The 22,192-nt window shown below is 32.9% G+C and overlaps 2 protein-coding genes and 1 pseudogene across 2 annotated transcripts in view; 1 reads left to right on the top strand and 2 right to left on the bottom strand.

The window, feature by feature from the left end:
• LOC148204605 (uncharacterized) overlaps positions 1-17,711 on the top strand; it is a 79,661-nt gene extending 61,950 nt beyond the window's left edge. The window contains exons 6-7 of the mRNA XM_088114692.1: positions 17,448-17,536; positions 17,610-17,711. Of these exons, the coding sequence (XP_087970818.1) occupies positions 17,448-17,536; positions 17,610-17,711 (191 nt within the window). The remainder of the gene's footprint in view (positions 1-17,447; positions 17,537-17,609) is intronic.
• On the bottom strand, positions 2,370-8,508 carry LOC124840050 (hyperosmolality-gated Ca2+ permeable channel 1.5-like). Its single transcript, XM_047316033.2, has 12 exons — positions 8,251-8,508; positions 7,285-7,633; positions 6,945-7,091; positions 6,471-6,606; positions 6,131-6,232; positions 5,380-5,499; positions 5,147-5,227; positions 4,452-4,792; positions 3,959-4,204; positions 3,433-3,757; positions 3,056-3,289; positions 2,370-2,869 (listed from the first exon to the last, which is right to left on the bottom strand). The coding sequence occupies exons 2-12, from the start codon at positions 7,602-7,604 to the stop codon at positions 2,639-2,641; spliced, it is 2,283 nt and encodes a 760-aa protein (XP_047171989.2). The 5' UTR covers positions 7,605-7,633; positions 8,251-8,508; the 3' UTR covers positions 2,370-2,638.
• A 1,146-nt stretch (positions 17,712-18,857) lies between the features above and the next one.
• Positions 18,858-21,899, bottom strand: LOC124840043 (receptor-like protein 7; annotated as a pseudogene).
• Between the last annotated feature and the right edge of the window lie 293 nt (positions 21,900-22,192).

Here is a 22,192-nt window from a genome sequence, read left to right as displayed (position 1 = left end):
ATATAATTTGATTAAATCCTTGTTTCGAACTTGGGTATGTTTGCATGATACGTTGTTTGATTATTTGATGAGTATGAAATATGTGTGTACTGCTTGTTTGGATGTGTGGATGGATGACTGATATACGTGTGAACTGAGCTGAGATAGGGCTTAATATTCAAACTGTAGTATTATGAGTAAAGGTGATAGTATGGTCGAGCGTCATTAGCGAGCGCGGTTCTTCTTGGGAGTGCATGGTCTTACCTGATTTCTCATGCTTTAGGGATAATGTCTAAGAGTCTTTCTGTAATACTATATACGATTAGGTAAACTGTGACCGAGAGTTCGTATTAATCGTTCAGTTTTCCTTTGAGCGTCCGTCTATATTAAGTTATTCTTCTACAAGGAATTTCGTTAATGAAGATCTTGTTATAATATTGGATAGGCATAAATAAGTGTGGCGCAATTGTGTGTGTGTGTGTGTATATATATATATATATATATATATATATATTCATTTTATGTAAGTTTATTAGTGCCTAGTCTTGGACCAAGCGTTCGATCTCAGTAGCGCTTGTTCCTGATAAGTACTTGGTCTTGGACCAGCGCTCGTTCAATAGTGTACGGTTTTCTACAGGGCTCGGTCTTAAACCAAACGCGGGGTCTCGTTTCAGTAATTTATTATTACCATTTTAGAATAAGAGTATTCAGCCAAACTCGATACCGTCCGTTACTTCATAGTTTCTCATCAGTATTAGTATTGGGTATCAAACAATGTTGGTTTCTAAAAGGTGTTCGGTCTAAAGTCTTAGTACTCGGCCTAGGCTTCGTGGCGTTCGGTTTGAACTCTTAGGGGTCTGTTTGTTGAAGTGGATAAGTAGCGCTCGGTCATGTTAGTTTCTAAGAAGTGTTATTCCAGTTGGACTTATGTTATGATGAGAAAGTGTGATCTTATTTCAGTTGAATATATTGATGAAGTATAAGAAAATTTGAAATGTGATGTAAATGAAATAGTTTGATTATGAACGAGTATTCCAGAGAGGAATATCTCAGAAAGTGGTTATTGATTGGTAAAGTATGAATGTGGGCAAAACTTAGCGGGTGTTTATCCTGATATTCCATGATTACTCATTCTCAAGTAGAGAGGAGTAAGTCATGTGTGAGAATGACAGGAGGTCCTCTTGGACGGAACGGATCAACCTCGGGTGACAGCTGTTGAGGGTATCCCAGTTACTACATCACCCGGGTGTACGAACGTCGTAGCTACACATGATTCATATCGTCTGGACAGTCAGAGTCAAGTGGTCGTTAATTGCATGCCTTGATGTATGAATGATGATTTGGGTGTTGTTGGTTTAATTATGAATGTTGTATGTTGTTATTGAATAAATTAAATTACATAAGCTTACCATGTTTATCATTTTGTTTGTGTTGTGCGTCCTGTCGTTGTCCTGTTGCAATGATCATCCGTGTGGATGTGAGCAGAAGGAGAAGAGCTGCTGGAAGAAGTATTGGAAGATGCAGCAGAAGTGGAGGTCGAACCTTAGGAACGTTCGGTCTATTGTTAGCTTTATCTTTTGTAAGATTGTTCGGTATAAGTTATTTTGTACACCGTTCGGTCTAGTGGTAGCTAGCATACGGTTTTAAATTTTCTGCTGTTATGTAAGGTCGTTCGGCCGTAATCGTATATCGCTAAGTGTTAAACTGATATGTAGTATTGTTAATATGTGATTATTCTCGTATATGGTTTTACACTGTATTTTTGGGATGTTACACATTTTCCTAAAAAAGAAAAAAGAATTATGAAAATCCTAAATTGACAAAGTGAAAGGTAATCCATTTTCTATTTAATGTATAAGTATTTCTTTAATTTGAATTTTAGTTATTTATTTAAATAGTTGTGGAAAATATGAGATTCAGGTTTAGGGTTTAGATGTAATGAATATTTTTAATGAAATTCAGGTTCAATTAACTAAATTTAATCTTCATTTAACTTTTCAAAAATAAATACTTAATGAATCCGACGAATAACTCCTATTTTAATTATTTGACAATGACGTGCACTAAAATAATTTATTGAGTTTGGCTATTTTCACGTCTAAATAGAGATATAAATCTGACAAGTGGGTTATTTTAATTATTTGACAATGACATGCACGGAATAAAATCATTCATTGAATTTGGTTGTTTGCATATCTAATTCCCCAATTGTTGTCTGTAGACAGAAATAGCTGATACTAAATTTACAAACAATGTCGTACAAACAATGCGAGAATCCCTTTTACCTGTCACATTGCAAATAATGGAAAGTGGGACACAGAGAGCAACTGAAAAAGCACAAATACAGTTTTTTTTTTAATCCATGTTTTGGACAGAAGAAAGAGTAAAGGTGTTAAATAACATTAATCAATTGATTCGTATAAGTTCTAGTAAATTTGTCACAACAAATCAGAGTCAAAATTCCTGTTATATACTTCATTGAAAATTCACCTGCCTTTGAATTATATACGGGAAAGGGTAGCAGAGTTATGGTATTATATAGCAATGCTACCAATAGTTAATTTAATACTATCCTATGCTAGTTTTATTCTGTGCATTAAACGTGTTTTTTCATCACATCAATCCAATATCAGCAGTTAATGCTTATGAGAAGTGCCACTCAAGATGACAATGAACCGCTGTGTTTGCTTGGCAATGGTGTGTTCCTCCGGGACTGGCGTTTTGTTTGTACAACTACTGGTTCTTGTTCTTCCCACTTTTCACTCATTACTTCACTGTCACTGTCATCATCACCTTTAAATACAGGATGGATATATGCATTCTGAAGGAACTCTTTCAAATTGAAGTTTGGCTCTCTTGCACGCTCCAATGTGTCCTTCATCATTGCCTCCTGAAGAAATTTAACCAAAAGGGAGGAAATTTAACACGAATTTGGTGAAGAAATGGATGAACTAAGATGCCATGATCAAGAAAAGGATAAAAAAGGCAATTTTAAAACAAAGGGTTTCCTAAAAACGTTTCTTTTTTTGTTTCTTGCAAGTTAAAAGCAGTATCCAGTTGCAGTATCAAGACTAACCTGTAATGGATGTTTAATGAAAGCAGGTTCATATCGTCCCTTGCAATACAAATGGAATGCTATTGTCAAAACTGGGAGAGTGATGAGTAATGGAGTTGAGTTAGCAGCTTCTTTTGTACTCAATAATCCCATTAACAGAAGCTGTGAGATCACTAATGCAAATATGATACGTCCATGGATATCAGGCCAGAATGCTGCAGCACTCTCATACTCTTGGTTGTAGACATTTATTATCTGCCATCAGATAATTAACTTCGATATTAAGTTGAATTATACATACTAATCATGCTTAAATTTTTTGTGTATGTGGTCACTTTATGAAAACAGTAACTAAATGCATGCATAGAAACAGAAACATGTGATGAACCAACTTTTACCTGATGACGGTATACGACATATGCCAAGCCAAAGAACACTATGATGTATGGAAGAAGAAATGGTGTGACCACAGCATATACAAGGCCAAGTAAGAAATAAAGTTGTATTTGAGGTTCTCCTGTATTGAAACCAAAGGTCCCGGGATCCATTGCTTCTTCTCGATCCTTTTCAGTCTTCACTAAGAAGAAATTTTTCAGGTGATAAAATATCAATGGCTTCAACCTTAAAATCTCACCAGCACATCCAGCCCATCCATCTACCATTATGTAAGTTATAAAGAATGTTGCCTTCATTGGAATTGAGACACCAATTGTTATTGGGATTCTGCATACACAGCATATGATTACTTTTGGTTATTGAAAGCTATTCAAATGAAAGGCTATTTTCTGTGACTGTTTTAGGATTATCAAAATGACTGTTGACATATAGTTTATTTAAACTTAATGGCTAACATACATAAAGTTAAATGTAAATCTGCAGCTGAAGATGATTAATGATTGTAATAGTAGTACTAGGAGGTCTTACTCATTTGCTGACTGGTGAAGAAATTTATCTAGCTGTTGGAATGCAGTCCCAGTAATTATGCTCCCAAGAAACACATTAATGAACTGGAAGATGTAATATCTAGTGGCTGCTCTCCTTTCCAGAGAAGAAGTGCTAATAAAACCTTCGAACTTGGACATTATCATCAATATTGATGGCAGAAATATGAGAAATATCTTCAAAGCAATACCGGGAAGGAAACCTTGTATGAACGCTTTTATGACTTTGCTGGATAAAAGAGAAGCATAACATTAGTTTTCCACCACAGACACCATTAAGATATCAAAGAACAACACAAGGTCATCAGTAACATTTTGTTTTTTCATCGGTCAGACATAGAACCTCCAACATATTCTGGGTTCAATCATAAAAGTAGTAAAAGGTTTTCATATTTATTCTATAAATTTTGTTCAGACGGATATATGTGTTATGCAAAAAGGAAAATAAGATGATATTAAAAATAAAAAACACTTACATTTCAATAAAGGGTTTAAGAAAAGGTACTGCTTTTTCAATCCCTTCAATGTTAGCTAATGACTGAACAAAAGCAATGGGGATCATGAAAAAGAATGTCAGAAAGAAGAAAGCTACAGCAACTATAAGCCTCCTTATTGTGAGTGAAACATATGGTATTGCCATGTTGTCCCAATACACATCACGAGGTTCTGGAGCCCACTCTGTCAACCATACGGTTGGATTTCTGGACTGTTGAGTTTGTGCACAAACAGCTGCACCCCAACGAGTTCGGAAGGAAACAAAAGCCGCTGGCATTATATATTTAGGATTCTTCATCACCCTATCTTTCTCCAACTCTACCTGAAAATGCAGAGGAACATATGATACAAGAAATATAGGGATTTGGACAAGTATAATGATGATCATAAGCAAATATTTATATTTCAAAGATGAGGAAAATTTCTGTCACTGATGGAAAACACCTTCTATTGTTATAGATGCTATGAAGCCGTTTTAAACAAGTATGCAAACACTACTGATATTCTGTTTTAGGTGTACGAAAATAATTTTAGATAGGTATATGCCTACCATCAGTGTTACAGCACGGTAATTTGCTCAGATCTCTTTCATTTTTTTTTTCTTTCACAGTTGACAGTAGAATAAAATTTCTTTAGTTATCAGCATAGTAAGATAAACACAGAAATCACTGCTTACTTCTTTTGATAATCTGTTAATTTCATCAGTATAAAAATCAATTGCATCCACTCGATCCCCCCAAAGACCGAGAAAACCAGTCTGCAAGCAAGTACAAGATATTGGAGTTATATAGTGCAGGAGAAAAAGAAATGGAATGCCTTTAGAAAAATAGCGAGAGTTTTACACTGAGATTTTAAAAAATGGAAGATAATTCAGAACTCATAGGAACCAGGTTATTGAAAATAGCATACCTTTTTAAATGGCCGTGTGGATTGATTTCTAGAATATTTAAGTTCATAGTAGTCAAGCCAATTCTGCGTTTTCTTCTTCTTAGAAACTAGACTAGAAAGCTTCTTTGCATTGTGAACAACCTGCAGGAATATCTTTAAAAGTAAGGGGAAAAAACCAAAAGTTCTTCTTCGGATAAAACACAATAATCAGCCTGCTAGAATTTATTCTGTGAATGATGGGTCAAGATGGGTTGAACTTGACATCCAAGTGTCATTATATCAACAAAATAAAATGGAGCTAATTGGCTTGCTGTTCTGTTTAATAACGAGAGATCGTCTCATAGTTCAAGGTCTGTCCTAGCAAAATCCATTTCAACAGTGCATTTAGTATTACTAAATTTTGGTCATTGACTCGATCATGCTACAGTTGACATAGGACCACCTCAAAGTTTCTAGTCCAATATATAATCTATAGCTATCAGAAACAAACAGAAGAGGAAGTTGTCAAATATACTACGAAAAACTATATTACACTAAAATTTACCCCAACTAAGAAATATGTACTTCATGGCTCCTAAGATTATAACTAATATCTAATCCTAAACAAATTAGGAAATAACTATCCATTTGAACGCAACAAAAATTAATATGAGGATACCAGTTATAAATGTTGTTAATCTGATACACTCAAATAACAAAAATCATATTACAAGATTTGAAACAACAACAAAAAAAATTAGGCGAATGTGATTGCAATAAGAAAGGATCAGACCTGATGAGTGAGATAGTGATCTGGATGGTTGACCAAAAAGAAATGTTCCACTAGCTCACTAACTGATTCATCAGGATCAGGTGGTACATTTCTGACAAGTACCTGCACAGATGTAAAGGACAAAGTTTACTGTGACAAGTTTTTCTTCTATATTTATGAAGGTGATGAAGGTGATGAAGGTACAATGGATTGTTACTTGAAAGAAGAACAGCCCTTTTGATGTAAAAAGGTAGGAGATATCTGGACTTTAATAATCTTAGGATATAAATCCTTATTACAGAAACAGTGGTTCTACGAGTATGAACTTAACGTCTTGTTCAGATATAAAACTTATTCTTACAGTGAATTGGTCTGGACGACGTCTTTCTGATGCTAGAAAATGCAATCTCATTGTTGCAACTATTTGATACTCCCTTTTCAAGATATAGCATGTCCAGAAGGTAAAAGCATAAGCCATTACCAAATGAGTCCAGAATCTGCAATTCATGTAAAAAGCATTGGAAGATAGTCATGCTTGTTCGAAAAAATAGGCAGTTACTTCAAAAGAGATTAAGGTTCTGGAAGGAGTTATTAATTTGTTTCAACTTGATTTAGAGGATTTGCATGGACTACCTCAGAGATGTATATACTAATTCACCCAATCTACAACAGGGACAAAAATGAATGTATGCGACATACTAATACTAATGTGCAATTCTTTAAATTAACAGACATATATCATTAGAAAGTTCATATTAGATGAAATAGAATGTAAAAGGCAAAAGAAAAGTAAAAATTAAAGCAAACAATCCAACCGGGTGAAAAGTGTGGATACCTATTTGATCCGGTTGGAATATTTGAAATTGAAAGCTTATCTATCTGACTATAAGTCAAATTGGACCGCTCCAAGGTGCTATTCGTCCAGTTGACAGGAACCATAACAGAAAACGCTAGGAATGCAATGGGTACAAATATTTTCAGCCTGCATTTCAATAAGGTAAGAAGACACAGTAAAAAATCAAGAGACATAAGTAATGTTGGAGTTAAAAACTGGGGAAGTTCTGAAAAAAAAAAAACTACCGTTGGAAATGAAGGAAAAACCAGATGAGAAAGCATGAAAACAATGAATGGTTGAAATCCACAAATGCCACAAAGAATGATTGATCAGAGCATACCCAAGTAAGTAGATCCTCAAGTAAACAGCAGAGTCCAAGCCTGCATGGTCAATTAGTTCAGGTTCTGGCATTTGCAATGCTGCAGGCATCCAGCTCAGGAACCTTATATATGACTTGAAGTCCAAATTGACAAACTTGCTCACAAATAACCCTGCTTGCAATGGACTGCTCCTTAAACCCTTCAAATACCATTTTGGAAAATACACCCTATCGTTTATAGGCTGAATTCGAAGTACAGCAAAAGCCAACAAGAAAGTAAATGCACTCAGGATGTTAATTGCTGCGGCGAGTCCTATATCACTCAAAGAAGCCATGAGCATATGGCAACTTAGAAAAACGAAGCTACTCCCTGTAAATTATACAAATAAGCATGATGTCAAAACCAACACATTTCTTTATAAGCTTCGAACTTAAAAGTACAACCTTATTTTGCAGCAGTGATTGGTGGAAGACAAAGACACAAAGATTTAACATCTGATTTGAAATAAGAACTGATGTAAAACTGATTTTCCCGTGATGATATGGACAAAAAACAGAATTATAATGTTAAAAGAAATTTGTGAAGTGGGAGAGGCTGAAAAGTCACAGTCAAACTGAGTTTTCTCTTCCCCCAAAATTTCACCCAAAGTCATAATCAAGTGAGGAAGTAAGTACTAATCAATCCTTCTACCCAGTATCTCTCGCTGGTCAAACTATAATCCACTTCTAAACAAAATAATGTTTTCTGTTAGGCATAACCGATCATGATTCTGAATTCCCATTTTCCATGCAAAACCAAAAATTAAAGCCAAAACTTTATGACATCTGTGTTCTTCTAGCCATCTTAGCCACCAATCAACAGAAAACACATAATTCAACACCCAGAAAAATTCAGCATTAGAAACCATAGCAACTAAAGAACAATGAACAAAAATGGCTTTGAATATTATTATCACACAATAGATCCACGCCGTTGGGGTACATTACCTTGTCTGCCACAACAAATTGTCCGAACAGAAAGAGAAAGAAAGGAGAAAACGAGGTGAAACAAAACGGCGAAGAGTAGTTTTTCAACACAATTGAGATTATTATCACACTGCCACTGTTAGTTCAACCGACCACAGGGAGAAAACCCAAAAGCCAGAAAGTCAGCAATAAGCAAAAGTTACAAACTTTATGGCATTTCTTTTCAAAGGGGTGCGTTAAGGATTTATAATTTGTAGCGGCACGTCTTAGTCAGGTGAGGTAAGATTTGTGCCTACTCATCATATACACCATGTCGACCATTCACTGTATACAATAAATCCTGCATGTAAAATAATGAAAAACAATTGAAAACAAAAACTTTATCTACAAGAAAATTGGATTGATAAAACAGTAAAGCAAATTTGGATAATTTCATGAAAATATGGTGATAAAACAGTGAATCTCTTGCAATCAGTTTTGTGATTTTACGTTTTATAGTATGATCTTCTGATGGTAACAAATATTAAGAAATTAAAATAAAACAATTAGGATTTTCAATTGATAATTGAATTGTGTTTGGTTGGCCGCACATGGCACGAGGTGGTGGGGTCGGAGAGAGAGTGTAATAGGAAGAAAGGAGATACTGTCTTTGACGTTTCCTTTCTTTTCCTAACGGCTACTATCTTTTTTTTTTTTTGTAATTGTTAATTCACTGTAACAGTTTTAAAAGCCATGGCCAGCCAAACAGAGATTTTTTAAAAGAAAAAACTGAGAGTTTGATACTCTACAGTTAGATAATTAAAAGTTAGCTTATTTAGTCTTAAATAGTGGGTTTGAATTCAAATCTCGTTATTAATTGTTTTAAATATTTATAAAGAAAGTCTTGTGATTCATATTAACTTTATTTAACTCTGATGATTGTCTTCCATAAAATATACATATAGTTCATCGTAAAAAAAAAAGTTTATCTTTTTAAGAAAAGGGTATGATTCCTTAAATGTTGATGGTGCTGTTTTTCAGTTAATTTTATGAAAGAATAATGGTTGGATGACAAATTTTTACTTTCGTTTGACACAATATAAAAATAAAATAATTATAAAAAATGAATTTATATATTCTTTTAAAAAGAAAAAAGTAAAAAAAAATAATGTTAAATAAATATAAAAATTTTATGTATAATTTTTCTTCATGAAAGGAAAGTAAATAAAAAAACAGACACGTAAAGTTGCATATTAAAAGTTATACTGAACATTATTTTTTATTTAGTTGAAGATGTGTGTAAACTCATATAATAATATACATAAAATTTTATATTGATCACTCTGTGTACGTGTATTACTATTAATGCAAGTTATATACGTAACTTCGACTATGTTATTTTAATTTAAATTGTGACGTCTTTTTTATATTTTTTCAACTGTTGTATTATTGAGACTTATTAACTCAGTGAAGAATTTTGATTTTACAGTGACATATCCCTCGATTTTCGTTGGTACAAGCTTTAACGTTTGCAATAAACACGGGCCCACATGATGAATGTTGAAAGCAGTTATTGAGATAAGTTTTAAGTTTTCAATAAATGTTTATGTTTCCATTGACAAGTGTCTATTAAACAGTGCAGGGTGCGTGACCATAGAGATTTTATTTTAAATTGAATCATCTAGTTCGACATACAACACTATGATGTTAAAATGAGTTTTAATTGTATTTCCTATTTTAAATCTTATCTTTTTAATCATTTATGGACACACAATAATGAAAACGTGTTTTCTAGAAAAAAATATCATAGCAAATTGATAAGTCTGAGATTTTAAATAGATGATTAACTGTAAAAGATTAATATAACCGCAACATGAAAAAAGAAAAAACGACTTGTCGTAAAAATTTGTCTAGTATAAAATATTTATTTATTTTTACGTCATATTTAAGTCAAACAATAAAATTTTCAATTACGTCTAGAGATAAATAATTAATTAAAAACTTATGAATACATAAGAACAAGTTTTAATAATAACGTCATAAAAATAATTTAATATGTGTAAGCATGTTTTCAACTTAAATATATTTCTTAGTTATGAAAAATTAATTTATCGGAATTGAATAAACTCCTGTTCAAATATTGATATTTAACAACCACATATAATATTTTGCACCAAATTAATTAATAATAAATATTGTATGGCAAACATCAGAAAACCATAATCGAATAAATAATAATATCTTTATAAATAACAAAATGTAACTTAATTTTTTTAGATATATTGTAATAATTATAATCAATTAAGGTTTAAGTCTATGCCGATAAAATAAATTAAATCCATTTGTGAATTTTTAATTGAATTCTTATTGATATTTTTTATTTATTAAATACTTGAATTTTAAATTTTTTTTAATTAAGTTCTTGTTGTATAATTTTTTATTAGTTAGATGATGCGACTATTATTTTATGTCTCCTAATCTTACTTTATTATTTGTATGTGTTAATCAATATAAGACACTAAACATATCAGTTAAGAAACTAATCAATCATTTTTTTTTTTCATTTATGGTAAGAAAACGACAGTTTTTTAGCTTTTGGTCTATCCATTATGTATGGTGTTTGATTTAGAGAAATGTTAGTTTTTATAGAAATTATTGGTTTCTGTGTGATCTCTTTGATGTGAGATTTGATGTAGTTAGGAGACAGGCTTTTACGTAGTTGGGACTTGGGAGGCCCAATTCAGTGACATAAACTGGGGGCAAGCCTTGGGAAGTTCTGGGCCACCATGGCCCAAATTGTTGAAGAAATGATTGAATGCAGAAAGGGAAATGAGAAAAGAGAGAGCCAACAGAGAGACAAGAAAACTGAATGGACAAATTAAGGATTGCTTGTAACCCTTTGGGAGGGTAGGCTTGGACCTTCTTTCTCCTCAATTGTCCTTTGTTTTATAGCCAAAAAGAGAGCTACCATGATTGAGAATCACAAGAGCCACAGAAACTCACATCCATGCAATTTCAGTAATGTGATGAAATCATTCATTAGTGTTAATCCTTTTGACTCATTATCATTAATACGTATTTCTTTGATAAATCTAAAAGAGAATTAGATGAAACAATTACGAGAGAATCAAAATTTGCAACCAGCAAGACTGATATGGTAAAGAGACTCAGCCTATGGAATTAGGAATTTCTCTTGAGAAAATAGTGTTGGAGAGATCCAAGTTCTTCATCAGAGTGCTCAAGTTAGATTTTGGAAGTTCAACTCTTAGCCATCCATTAGATGAAAGATATATTTTCTTAAGATTTGCTAAATACAGTATGCCATTTGGAAATTTTCCTTACCAGTTGGTGCCTGAGAGTTTTTTGGATTTATTGAAATACTATTCACGCATAATGAACGAAAGTTGAAATAAAAAACATTAGAAAACTGCAAAAACACAAAAATTGAAAAAAAAAATACTTTTGAACTTTCCTTAATGTTATAGGAAGATCACGTAATAAGTTATAATTGATTACTTTTATTTTATTTTGTACTATATGACTATCTAGGATTGAATGGTCAATTATTACTAAGACGTGTAAATGAGTCATATCAAGATAGATCAGATTGATGGTAAAAATGATTAATTCTAAAAGTTTATCAATTTAAAGGTAAAATATGATTACTCATAATTTGATCATAAGTAGACGGTTGCTACTCACAAGTCCATATCGAAATTTATAAATATTAGTTTCAAGCAAGGAAATAAGTAATTACATTTATTAAACTATTAATATTTGTTGGATCAAATTGACTTTGATATAAGAGTGCTTTATAGATGTACTCTCTACACAATTTAGACGAATGACTACAATAAAACTTAAGGTGGAAGAATGTGTTTAAGAATCTTAAACAACTTTCTAGATGTTGATATTGACATCGACGTTACACTTCAAAATGAATTTATATAATTCATATTATTTTATATTATATTAGTTTTAAAAATTCTTTTAAATATATTAATAATTAATCACATTTATTTTATCAATTACCAATTAATTTACCGTGAAATATTCCATCAAAAGTTTCAATTACCAATGAATTTATAACATTTTTTTATAAATTCATAATCAACAAATTTAAAAACATTTGAATTATTGATAAATTTTAAAAAGAAATTACAGATGAATTTATTGTCAATTTTGAAAAAAAAAACATTATTAATAGATTATAAAAAGAAAATTTATACAACAAATTTATTAACAAAATTTTATTATTAAAGTTTAAAATAAAAATTTTAATGTCTATCTTATTTACAAAATTTAATAGCAAAAATATTCATAATAATAAACCTTATAAATTATCAATTAATTTTGTTAATAAACTTATTATCAGCATATATTTACATCGTAATACAAATATTAATGATGGAAATATTTATCCATAATTAAAAATTTTAAATTCATTGATAAAATTTTGTTAATAATTTTTTTTATTAATAAATTTGTTGTCATTAATAAAATTCTGTGATAATTAAATTTTTGATAATAAATACTTATGTTTGGTTTTTCACATCGTATCACTATGCATCCATTTAAAATTTTATATTTTAGGACTGTTTTTCAAAACTAGCTCGTGACTAGTTAATAAACTATATTTTATCTAGCTTCTTGCTGATAAGTTTATATTTTATCTAACTTATAGTTGGTAATAAGTTCAGAACTGACAAGTTAGTTTATTTCAATAGAAAATGTTGATAAATAAGCTAATAAATTATTAGCAGATGTTATAATTATATAAATGAAATTTAATTGTTTTAGAGAAAAAATTTCATTGTGTAACTATAAATTTAAAGCTTTTAAAATAATTAAACTTTTGATAATTTTTTTACTATTTTTATTTATTTTCTAAAAGTTGTATAATGTTTTACGTATAAATTAAATTATACCTTTATTTATTTTCAAATATTTAAATCTTCTTATTTCTCGATTTGAATTACTGTTACATTAAATTTGTTGTTTAGAAGTTTTACTATATGTAATTTTTTTATATAGCATAATAAATTATTCTAAGCAGACTTTTTACCATTCCTACTGTATTTAACGTGAATAGAAAAACATGATCGATGGATCTTATTTATTTATTTAATGTTAAAAAATAGTTTTTTTATATTTTGTATAATTGAAATATTATATTCAAACAAGTAAATTTAAATTCAATAACTTTGAATTATTTTATAAAATAATTTTTAAAATTAAATAATTTGAAATAAAAATAATTTAAATTTGATATATTTCTTTTAAATGGTAAAATTTATCAACCAAGATTAAAAGAATCAATGCACGGGAGTAAAACCATTCTCTCCACTCATCAAGGAAGAGAATATCGAATGAAAAATGAAAGTTTAATTAATGATTGCAAAAAGAAGAGTTTTAAGTGTTAGGATATAATCAGTTGGTAACTTCATGGATTTATTGTGCAGAGTCTCCCTCAGAACACAATCAAACTTTAATTTATTTTAAATATTCATGGATTTAGTGTTGGTTAAGTATCCAAACTTTTAAATTATTTATATGTAATAAAATTAAATAAAAACTAGTAAAAATTTGTGTAATATAGAAATATGTAAATATTTTGTCACATGATAAAGTATTATTAACTAATTTTGTATTGGAATAAGTTGTTAGTGTGTGTTAACTAATAGAGAGTTTGTGTAGAAAAAAAAACTAACAAATAACTGGTTCTTAGTACGACGTCGTTAGTAAACGATAAAACACAATTCCAACTCTTTTGTAAATATGAGTTGTCCGATCAAATAATACAAGTTTGTTCTTAATAAATTCCTGCTTCAATGACTATCATAGTTTGAACGTGTAAATTTTCTACACTATCTTTTCAAAGATGAATACATCAATGATGTAACACAGAGATGAGGTTTTATTCCATAGACTCATAAGTTTTGTAAACGAAAATGTTTCTTTTTGACAACATATATTTGCCAACGTTTTGATAACGCCAGGTGGTGACTTTGCATTGACCAAAAATATTTAAAAAAAATCGAAAAATGTTTAGTGGAAGGGCAAAATAGGAAGGGAAATATTACGAAAATGTTTTCGCGCTTTTGAAATTCCTACCAACGCTCTGTCCATCGTTGCCTGTACACTTCGTTGAAAACTCTCATTGTGTCATCCAACGTTTCTATCTTGTCTGTCGTCGGAACCCTAGTGTCGATTTGGGGGTGGTGGCAGTTTTGTGGACTTCCGTCTTGACTTCTTTCATCTCTGTCATTGTGTCATCAATTCTTTCATCTTCTCTGTCGTTCGAAGGCTGGTGTCGTTTTGGTTTTCGTGACAGTGTTGTGGACTTTCGTTTGTTCGATGTGGCTGTGGCACATTGTTCTTTTCCTTTGTTGTTGTGGTTGTGTTTTTGTTGTAAGTCAAAATGCGCGAACCCTAACTGTGTTTTGTACATTTGCGTTATATTGTTTCATTAAGCGTAATGATTTAATCTGTGTGGAATGTTGTTTTGTTGGTGCAGGTGCAATGGAAGGCCAAAAACGAAGTGCGAGATAAAATTTAATTTTGTTTTTATAGATTATGTTTTATCCTCATAAGTTTTTTAATTAATAAAGTTATCATAATTTTGTGTAGTGGCGGCTTCTTACCTCGATGGACTCATCAATCATTATTGAAATGAATCGCTTACTAGGAAAGGGTCATGTCGAGCGCATTAGGATGACTCCATTTAGGTGGTGTTTGAACATTCTAAGCCCTTTGGATGTGAATTTGAAATTATTGAAGGTGATGGTGTGCTAGTGGACCGGGCATGATAATAGTTTTAGAGTTAGTCAACAATTGGTGCCATTTTCTGTTATTGATGTGTTCATGAGCACAGGTTTAGAAATAGGTGGTTTAGAGATTCCCTTTGATGAATCAGTAGTTGGATTGGTTGGTGAAATGTTTAATTCAAAAATCATCAGTTTGAAGGATTTGATGGACATGTTTAATGTGATTGTGCATGATAAAAACATTGAGGTTGATGTAGTATGTAGGTTATATATATTAGTCTGTTTGATTGCTTTTTATTTTCATAGGAAGTCAAGGCATGTTTGTAACATGCCTTTTGCAGTGTTAGATGACTTAGACAGTTTGTGTTTATACGATTGGTGCACCGGTGTACATAAACATATTGTATAGAATTTAAATAGATGTATGAAGAAAATTATGAGAGGAGGTATCGCGCAGTCACTCACTCTTAGTGGCAATGTGGCTGTGTTGCAGGTAACATGATTTATAGTTTATTATGTTAATGGAATGGAGAACATTATTTAATAGGTGTCATTAAATAATATTATGATATTGTAGGCTTGGGCAGTTGAAAAACTTTCTTTGCATGGTCATGCTTCTCATAGGATGTTCCCACGCATAATGCGATGGTTCCCGTATAATTCAAGGACTAAAAAAATTGAACATATATTTCAGACCGGAGATGTAAGTCTTTCAACCTTCGTTATATGTTTTATGTCAATATTGATTGTCGTATTTGCGAAAGTTTCTTGTGTGTGTTTGGTGCAGTTAAATCTAGAGTGGTATGTAAGAAAGGAAGATCGTGATCTGACCGAAATCCGTGCTGCTTTCCACATGGATGACGGAGGGATGGGTGAAGGATCGTTGGCTGAACGATCCACGGTTGACAAAGATGATGATGAAAGCTCTGATGACGGCACATGGGAAGCAGGTGCCGAGGAGAGATTGAGGAAAAACAATAGAGAGATATCATAGCATTGAATGCCAAGATTGAAGTTCTTACGAGGGAGTTATTTGATATTTGTCAAACTCCAATCTTTAATGACGAAGATGCATGTGGTACTGATGAGAAGTTGGTTGTGGACTTCATGAAGCACCTGAAGTTGGAGGTCATGAAGAGCCTACAGGTACACGTGATTGTGGATTTGAAGAAGAAGGTGATGGTGGAGCAAGCTGAAGACCCTGTACATGCATATACAGAAGTAGGAGGGGACGATAAAACTGCGCATGAAGATGAGATAGTTTCAGGAAGTCATCATCGAAGTGTTTGTATTGAAATTGATGATGATGGTGATGATGATGAACGGGAGGTCATACCATTGGTGATCCCCCCATTGCGCAGTTTTGTTGGTGATCCAAGCAGCACTGTTGATGTTGACCAATTGTACAATGCAGTCAGCGTAAGAGACACCAATGTATACAGGTAATTGTTGTGAATTGTATTTGTGGTTGGCGAAACTTTTTTGTTTGTGATGGACTAATATTTCTTGTTTAGGGTTGTATGCGAGATAATTGGGCAGACAATGTGCACCACTTCATTTTACACTTTAGCGCCAATCAAATATGTTGATAACATGGTAAGTATTATGTGACATTGGTTTGTGTTTAATGTTGTAGTTTATGTTAATAATTTGTTAAATTTTGATTGTGTAGGTGGTGTTATTTACTTGTACGATATTTATGTACTTTGAGAAAAGGTTGTCCGGTGTTGTTAAGAGGATTCATTTTTAGTCCATTATACTCGGTAAATATAATTTCATATCATATCATATATTTGATTGTAGAAATTATGTGTAAGTGATTTTGGATTGATGAATTCGAAATTGTCCACAACACCATATTATTACTGATTATAGGAGACGTCCACAGAATCGTCATGTTTTTACGCTTCATAACTACACAACTTATTTGCGTTGTGATCATTTTGGACTTGGAGACATTGCCACAACTGACTTTGTGAGTAACCTTTAATGTGCGATGTTTGTCCAGTTTTTCTTGTTCATGTGTTTATGATATTGTTTTCTTTGTTTGTAGTTGTTTATGCCATTTGTCCACGATGATCATTGGTGGTGCTATTCAGTGAAACTGAGTTCATTAGAGATATTTGTGATTGACTCATTGGGTAGGGGGATCAGAGACCGGAAAAGGATTGACACAACTGTTGTAAGATTCCACAACTTTAAGCCTTTATAACCCTGTTATTGTCATATAACCCTATATTATTTAACATGTTATTGTATTTGTTAACTGGTAGGCTGAAAATATGGAACGATTTTTTTGCATCTTGTTGAATAGACCGGAAGGTAGTATTGACCCTTTGTCTGTTAAACAAGCAAATATCTCATCCCAACCAAACTTATAAGTTGTATAAATTGTAGTGTTCTAATATTTGGTGTTGTCATGAATATATGGTGTGAAAAGTGATTTTCTTTTGTGGGTGTATTATTTCAGACATGATTGTGGAGTGATAATGTTGAAAGCAATGGACATTTGGGATGAAGAGGAAAAATACAACGGGAAAAGCATGCCTCAATATACAAATGTAAGTAACATTTTGAGTGTTTGTTAAAATTGTTTATTAAGTTGGTTTGTAATGTGCAAAATGTTGGTTTCAGGAGGAGTTGTTTGGGATTAGAAAGAAATATGTATGTGAATGGATCCTGGACAATGACAACATTAGAAGAATGGAAGCGCTAGCGGAATATGGAATTTTTTGATTGTAACGCACAATGTTTATATATGTACATATTGTAATTTGACTATGTAGACATTGTTTTTGGAATAAGATGATTGGTTTCATTTTCAATTTAATTTTTTTTACGTTGTCTGTGTTATAATGAATAAAGGTGTTATATTGAAAAAAAGAATGCAGAATATTAATAAGTATTTCAAATGTAGGCAATGGTTTTAGAAGTGAATTTAAGTTGTGGACAAGTTTTGGGTTGATCTCCATGAAAAACACTGTGGTAATCGTTTACGGGGTTCTGGTAAACGATTACACGAGAGAAATTAGTGTTTTGTACAGAAAGCTCTGCTGAAGTAGTCAGCTGTGGTGACCTGGATGATCATTGGCAAAAAGTGTTAGTTTGAGGCACAATTTCAGTTCTATTTAGTTTCTTTTGGTGTTTCAGTGGTGCTAGAGGGTGGTGGGTGATGTTTGGTGCCCCCAAGAAGTGGGGAACAAGTCATTCTTACTGAGGTGACCAACTTGGACAAGTTTTGGGTTGATCACCTGAAAAAACACTGTGGTAATCGTTTACGGGGGCCTGGTAAACGATTACGCGAGAGAAATCAGTTTTTTGTACATAAAGCTGAACTGAAGTAGTCAGCTGTGGTGACCTGGGTGATCATTGGCAAAAAGTGTTAGTTTGAGGCACAATTTCAGGTCTATTTAGTTTGTTTTGGTGTTTCAGTGGTGGTAGAGGGTGGGGGGTGATGTTTGGTGACCCCAAGAAGTGGGGAACAAGCCATTCTTACAGAGGTGACCAACTTGGACAAGTTTTGGGTTGATCACCTAGAAAAACACTGTTGTAATCATTTACGGGGGTCTGGTAAATTATTACGCGAGAGAAATGAGTGTTTTGTACAAAAAGCTGAACTGAAGTAGTCCGCTGTGGTGACCTGGGTGATCGTTGGCAAAAACTGTTAGTTTCAAGCACAAGTTCGCTTCTGTTTTGTTTCTTTTGGTGTTTCAGTAGTGGTAGAGGGTGGGAGGTGTTTCAGGCAGAAGTCCGGTTCTATTTAGTTTATGATAAATAAAACATTACATGTTAAATGATGAAAATTCAGGAAGTACGATCACATTAAAGCACTTCATTAAATAAATACCTTAAATTATGGAAATAGGAACTGTAATACATGGTTGATTGTAATGAACAAAATAAAGCCTAAACAAGCATTTATAACTTCAACGTTTGTTATGAAAGCCTGTTTGCATGTGCTGCAGTTGTTCTTCAATGTTCCCAACTCGCGATTGCAACGCGTCAAACCTTGAAGTCATCACCATGTCCATGTTTTCAAATCGTGTTAAAACAATGTTAAAAAAAAGTTGTTAAACAAATCCTTTTCCAACAATTTGTAGGCTTTCTGCCAATTGGTCTAATCAGTCTCACATTTAAACCTCTTTCAACAACTCTGGCAAGTAATTGGGGTTTTCCAAAGAAGAATACATTACAACCCAATATTATTCCAAAGATCATCCCACATGCATATCCCACTACAACGGATTTCCACCCAAATCCAGATTCTTCTTTATCAAGTGTTGAATATGATGACTTTTCTTTATCCTCTTTGCAGGATTTTGATAAAGGGATTCCACACAACATTCCATTTCCAACATAGGAATCGTTTTCAAATGTGTTAAACTGTCCACCTTTAGGTATCATTCCCTCAAACTGGTTTTGTGAAAGGTTCAAGACTGCCAGAAAATTCAAATTTGTCAAAGCCATAGGAATCTCACCCTTCAACTGGTTCCATGAGAGGTCCAACCATTCCAAATTGCTTAAATTACCCAATGATAGTGGAATGGTACCAGTGATTCTATTGTGTGAAAGGTTAAGCCCTTTCAGAGAATGCAACTCTCCAATGACTGTTGGAATTTCTCCTTCAAACATATTATTTGATAAATCAATGCTTGTGAAAACAGTCAGTATCCTCGTGAGTTCCATGTATAGCCCTTTCATCACAATCACTATCGAATCATTATATGCACTATCATTACCCAAATATTTCAAACCGGTTTGATTGTCATTCGCATTCATCATTCCTTGAAAGTTGTGGATGTATGACACTGGCAAGGGTCCGGTAAAATAGTTATCAGATATATCAAAAATCTTCAAACTAGGAAATGGAGGTTTGATGCCGAAAGAAGCGATGACACCATGGAATTTATTTGACCGTAAACTGAGTACCTGTAAATTTGGCAAAGTTTCTAACCAATAGGGGAACGTATCCTCTATGTTATTATTTCCAACATCCAAAACTTCGAGTTTTGTGCAATGAGCCAAAGCTCGTGGTAATGGTCCCTTCAACTGATTTCCATTCAACTTTAGAGTCTCAAAGGCATTTCCTTTAGAAAAGTTATCAGGTATGCTTCCGTAAAGGTTGTTGTCTTGCAAATCCAGCGCCCTAAGAGAAGGAAATGTTCCCCAGCATTGTGGAACAAGTCCTGTCAAGTTGTTGTGAGCCAAGTTGAGTATAGAAAGGGTGCTTGCATTGCACATTGCTAAAGAAATGTCCCCACTCAGCTCATTATTTGAGACTGAAAAGAATTCAATGCCATTAGGTGGAATCGGAAGATCTCCTCGCAACTTGTTGAAACTTAGATCAATGTAACTAATGTTCTTCCAAGAGCGCAAGAGGTTCTCATGAAACCATTTGGGAATGCTTCCACGAATTCTGTTATGAGAAAGATCTAAAGCTTCCAGGTTTGGTACTATGAATTTTGGGAAACTACTTACGTTACTTGAAGATAAATATAAGTATTGAAGGTTGGGTAAGATACAATCAAAATTATTTTCAAATTTTAGTGAGAGCAAACTATTGTGAGAAAGATCCAAATAAAAGAGAGTTTTAAGCTTTGAAAATTGATGAAAGTCCACGACACCACTAAAACCATTTGATGACAAATACAAAAAAATAAGATTTTGGAGTTGAAATATTGAATTTGGAAAATTACCTTGCAGTTTGTTATCAGAGAGAGACAAAGATTCTAAAGAAGTTGTTGAGAACTCACCAATTGACCCTGTGAGTTGATTGCTACTAAGATCCAAGACAAACAAAGAAGGCAAAGAATAACACCCACGAGGAATTTGTCCGTTTAACATGTTACCACTCAAATATAGGATCGATAATTGAGAGAGTTTGGTGATTTGGGTCGGAATGGGGCCAACTAATTTATTATCTGATAAATCTAAGTAAGAAAGTTGAGTAAGATTAAACAATGATGGTGAAAGAAATCCATCAAAATTGCAATCCGAAAGTCCTAGTGAGTTAAGAGACTTCAAGTGAGCAATAGAATCAGGAATGTATCCTGAGAAAGCAGTATCAAAGAGAGACAAAACTCGTAGTGGAGTAGTCCAGTTGGACGTTGGAAGTTCACCTCTGAGGTTTTCATTCTGTGACAAATCTATCTCTTGGAGATTGGGTAAATGGAGGATGTTAGAGGGCAATTTCCCTTGGATTTGGGTGTTTGGGAGATGGAGAGAAACTAAAGAAGATGACAGATTAGTTAACAATGACAAAGAGCTCTCTCCGACAGAAGACATGTTCACTTTTTCTAAATAAATCTCTCTTAAATTAGTTGCGTTGTGAATGAGTCTGTTCCATGTGTAATCATCAATTCTAATTTTAGAGTAACTTTTGATGGGATCATCAAGTAATGAGTCCATGCTACTGATACGAAAATGTTCTAATTTTGATAAGTGAGAGATTGTGGAAGGAAGATCACCACTAATTCTAAAGGGAGATAAAGTTAGATGTGTGAGGTTGATAAGGTTACCGATCGAAGAGTGTATTGAAGATCCAAAGAAATCATTAAAAGTAAGGCTAAGTTGTTGAAGATGCCTTAGCTTGAAAATGGAACTATTAAGACCTAGTAACTCACCTCTAAGATGACTGCAATAAAGATGCAGACCAATCACATGGCCTGACTTGGTGTCGCACGTGATCCCATCCCACCCACAACAATCTGTTATGTTTTTCCAAGATTCTGTCTCTGAAGAATATGAGGAACAAGGATCATCATAGAAAGGAAAAACGAGAGAAGAGTGGATAGCAAAAAATGAGTTTTTGAGTTGTAACAATGCAGATTTGTCATGAGGATTGCACAACAAACAATTGTAGGAAGGAAAATGAAGTAGGAAGTAGAGGAAGATGATTAAGGATGACACTGAAACCCAACCCATCATTAATCTCATACGGATCAAATATGGATTTTTTATGCAACCCATCCACAAACTTTAATCTATATATAAGAAGCTGCCCTATTTTAAATTTACAAAAAAAATAATTAATAATACTTAATTTATTTTGTACCATAGAATTCAATAAGTAATTGAAAGCAGTATCTTTGAAATTTCCAAGTCCTACCACCATCAAAAGGACTGAAGACTTTCTAATATTACAAAATGACAACTGACAAATGCAATTTCTTAATCTTATATTCGCCGGCATGATTATAAATTTGATAAAATGAATG

This window comes from Vigna umbellata, chromosome 1, assembly GCF_029865625.1.
Source record: "Vigna umbellata cultivar VRB3 chromosome 1, Vumbellata_1.0, whole genome shotgun sequence".
NCBI classification, from domain to species: domain Eukaryota; kingdom Viridiplantae; phylum Streptophyta; class Magnoliopsida; order Fabales; family Fabaceae; genus Vigna; species Vigna umbellata.
Note: the sequence above shows the minus strand (reverse complement) of the source record. Positions and strands in the feature narration are given on the sequence as shown.